This window comes from Chlorella variabilis (assembly GCF_000147415.1).
Source record: "Chlorella variabilis unplaced genomic scaffold CHLNCscaffold_13, whole genome shotgun sequence".
NCBI classification, from domain to species: Eukaryota; Viridiplantae; Chlorophyta; class Trebouxiophyceae; order Chlorellales; family Chlorellaceae; genus Chlorella; species Chlorella variabilis.
Window position 1 is genome coordinate 1,033,263 of NW_005435075.1, and position 1,910 is coordinate 1,035,172.

The 1,910-nt window shown below is 63.0% G+C and overlaps 2 protein-coding genes across 2 annotated transcripts in view; one reads left to right on the forward strand and one right to left on the reverse strand.

Annotated features, from left to right (window-relative positions):
- Window positions 1-531, reverse strand: part of CHLNCDRAFT_135359 (hypothetical protein) — a gene marked incomplete at both ends in the record, with an annotated part of 2,588 nt that extends 2,057 nt beyond the window's left edge. Inside the window, 2 exons of the mRNA XM_005846743.1 lie at window positions 109-210; window positions 316-531. Of these exons, the coding sequence (XP_005846805.1) occupies window positions 109-210; window positions 316-531 (318 nt within the window). The remainder of the gene's footprint in view (window positions 1-108; window positions 211-315) is intronic.
- Window positions 532-591: 60 nt separating this feature from the next.
- Window positions 592-1,910, forward strand: part of CHLNCDRAFT_135360 (hypothetical protein) — a gene marked incomplete at both ends in the record, with an annotated part of 3,610 nt that continues 2,291 nt past the window's right edge. The window contains 5 exons of the mRNA XM_005846601.1: window positions 592-612; window positions 747-1,187; window positions 1,293-1,394; window positions 1,513-1,773; window positions 1,860-1,901. Of these exons, the coding sequence (XP_005846663.1) occupies window positions 592-612; window positions 747-1,187; window positions 1,293-1,394; window positions 1,513-1,773; window positions 1,860-1,901 (867 nt within the window). The remainder of the gene's footprint in view (window positions 613-746; window positions 1,188-1,292; window positions 1,395-1,512; window positions 1,774-1,859; window positions 1,902-1,910) is intronic.

Below are 1,910 nucleotides of genomic sequence, written 5' to 3' on the forward strand. Positions count from 1 at the left end.
GTGGTTTGGGAGGCGGGGGTGACAGCATGAGGCAGCAGCAGGGCAGGCAGCGGGGCTGGCAGCGGACTGGTGCCTGCCCAGCGCATCCCTCTATCCTCTGGCACTCACCCCTTCCATCGATGTGCGCAGGAAGTGCTCCACCACCTCCGCCGTATCCGAGCTGCACACCATGAAGCTGACCGGCACCCCGCGCCCGCTCTCATCTTGCACCTGCAAGTACCAGGATCAGGTGAGGGTGCTACAGCCCTGGTGCGCGCCGGTGTGGCTGCATACACAACCCAGCCTGGCTGCTAGGCTGCTAGGCTGCAGGCTCACCACCAACGCGTAGAGTGGGTAGCCGTATTTGTTGACGCCAAACGTGGCGTCCATGAACACCAGCCGCCGCCCAAACTGGTCCAGCATGCGCGCCTGGAAGGACACTTGCATCACAATCACCAGCGGCTGCTCCCCGCTGCGCCTGCCAGCCTGTTTGTAGGGCTGGTAGAACAGCACAGAGCCCTCCCTTCTCAGCTCATCAATCAGAGCCGCCATCGCCTGCACGTCGCTGGTGAGGCCCAAGCCTTCAGCACGCCGCAGCTTCTTTATCAGCACATGGGCACAATCGTTGCAAAGGTAGGCTCATGCGCGCTGCTGCGCTCAGCCATTGCCCCTACGCCTTGGCCAGCAATGCAGCTGGCATCCCCTCCTGCGCACCAGCTCCTGCTGCGTCATGCCAACCAGCTGCTGCCCCCTCACCTGCTACCCAGAGCGGCGATGGGTGGACGTGCGAGCTGGAGGGCCAGAAGATCCGTCACAACTTCAAAGGCGCCTACCTGCATGATCCGGCCGACCCGCTGGGCCTCGGGGGCGGGACTACTGGGCTGCAGCACTTCAGCAGCGCCCGTGTTAGCATCATCCCGCGGCAGATCTATGTGCTGATAAAGAAGCTGCGGCGTGCTGAAGGCTTGGGCCTCACCAGCGACGTGCAGGCGATGGCGGCTCTGATTGATGAGCTGAGAAGGGAGGGCTCTGTGCTGTTCTACCAGCCCTACAAACAGGCTGGCAGGCGCAGCGGGGAGCAGCCGCTGGTGATTGTGATGCAAGTGTCCTTCCAGGCGCGCATGCTGGACCAGTTTGGGCGGCGGCTGGTGTTCATGGACGCCACGTTTGGCATCAACAAATACGGCTACCCACTCTACGCGTTGGTGGTGAGCCTGCAGCCTAGCAGCCTAGCAGCCAGGCTGGGTTGTGTATGCAGCCACACCGGCGCGCACCAGGGCTGTAGCACCCTCACCTGATCCTGGTACTTGCAGGTGCAAGATGAGAGCGGGCGCGGGGTGCCGGTCAGCTTCATGGTGTGCAGCTCGGATACGGCGGAGGTGGTGGAGCACTTCCTGCGCACATCGATGGAAGGGGTGAGTGCCAGAGGATAGAGGGATGCGCTGGGCAGGCACCAGTCCGCTGCCAGCCCCGCTGCCTGCCCTGCTGCTGCCTCATGCTGTCACCCCCGCCTCCCAAACCACCAATGAGCAGGCACAGGCGGCAGGGGATGGCACCTTCAAGTACAAGTCCATCATGATCGACAAGTCGAAGACGGAGATTGCAGCGGTGGACCAGCTGGTGTCCACCGGGCATGCCGAAGGATACCTGCTCTGCTACTTCCACTTCCTGCAAGATTGGGAACGCTTCCTCAGCAGCGGCGACGCGGGTGTGCCTAAGGCTGAGCGGCACCGCATCATGCTGGCGCTGGCTCGCCTAGCCCACATGCAAGACCAAGCGCCGTTCAAACAAGAGGTGGGCAGCAACGCAGCGCATGGCCAGCAATCTACAACTGCTCACCCACGCACTACTTGCATGCGCCACTGCCCTGCGCCCTGCAGCTGGCCTTCTTCATCTTGAGCAACAGCCAGCAGCACCTCCCGGTGGCGCAG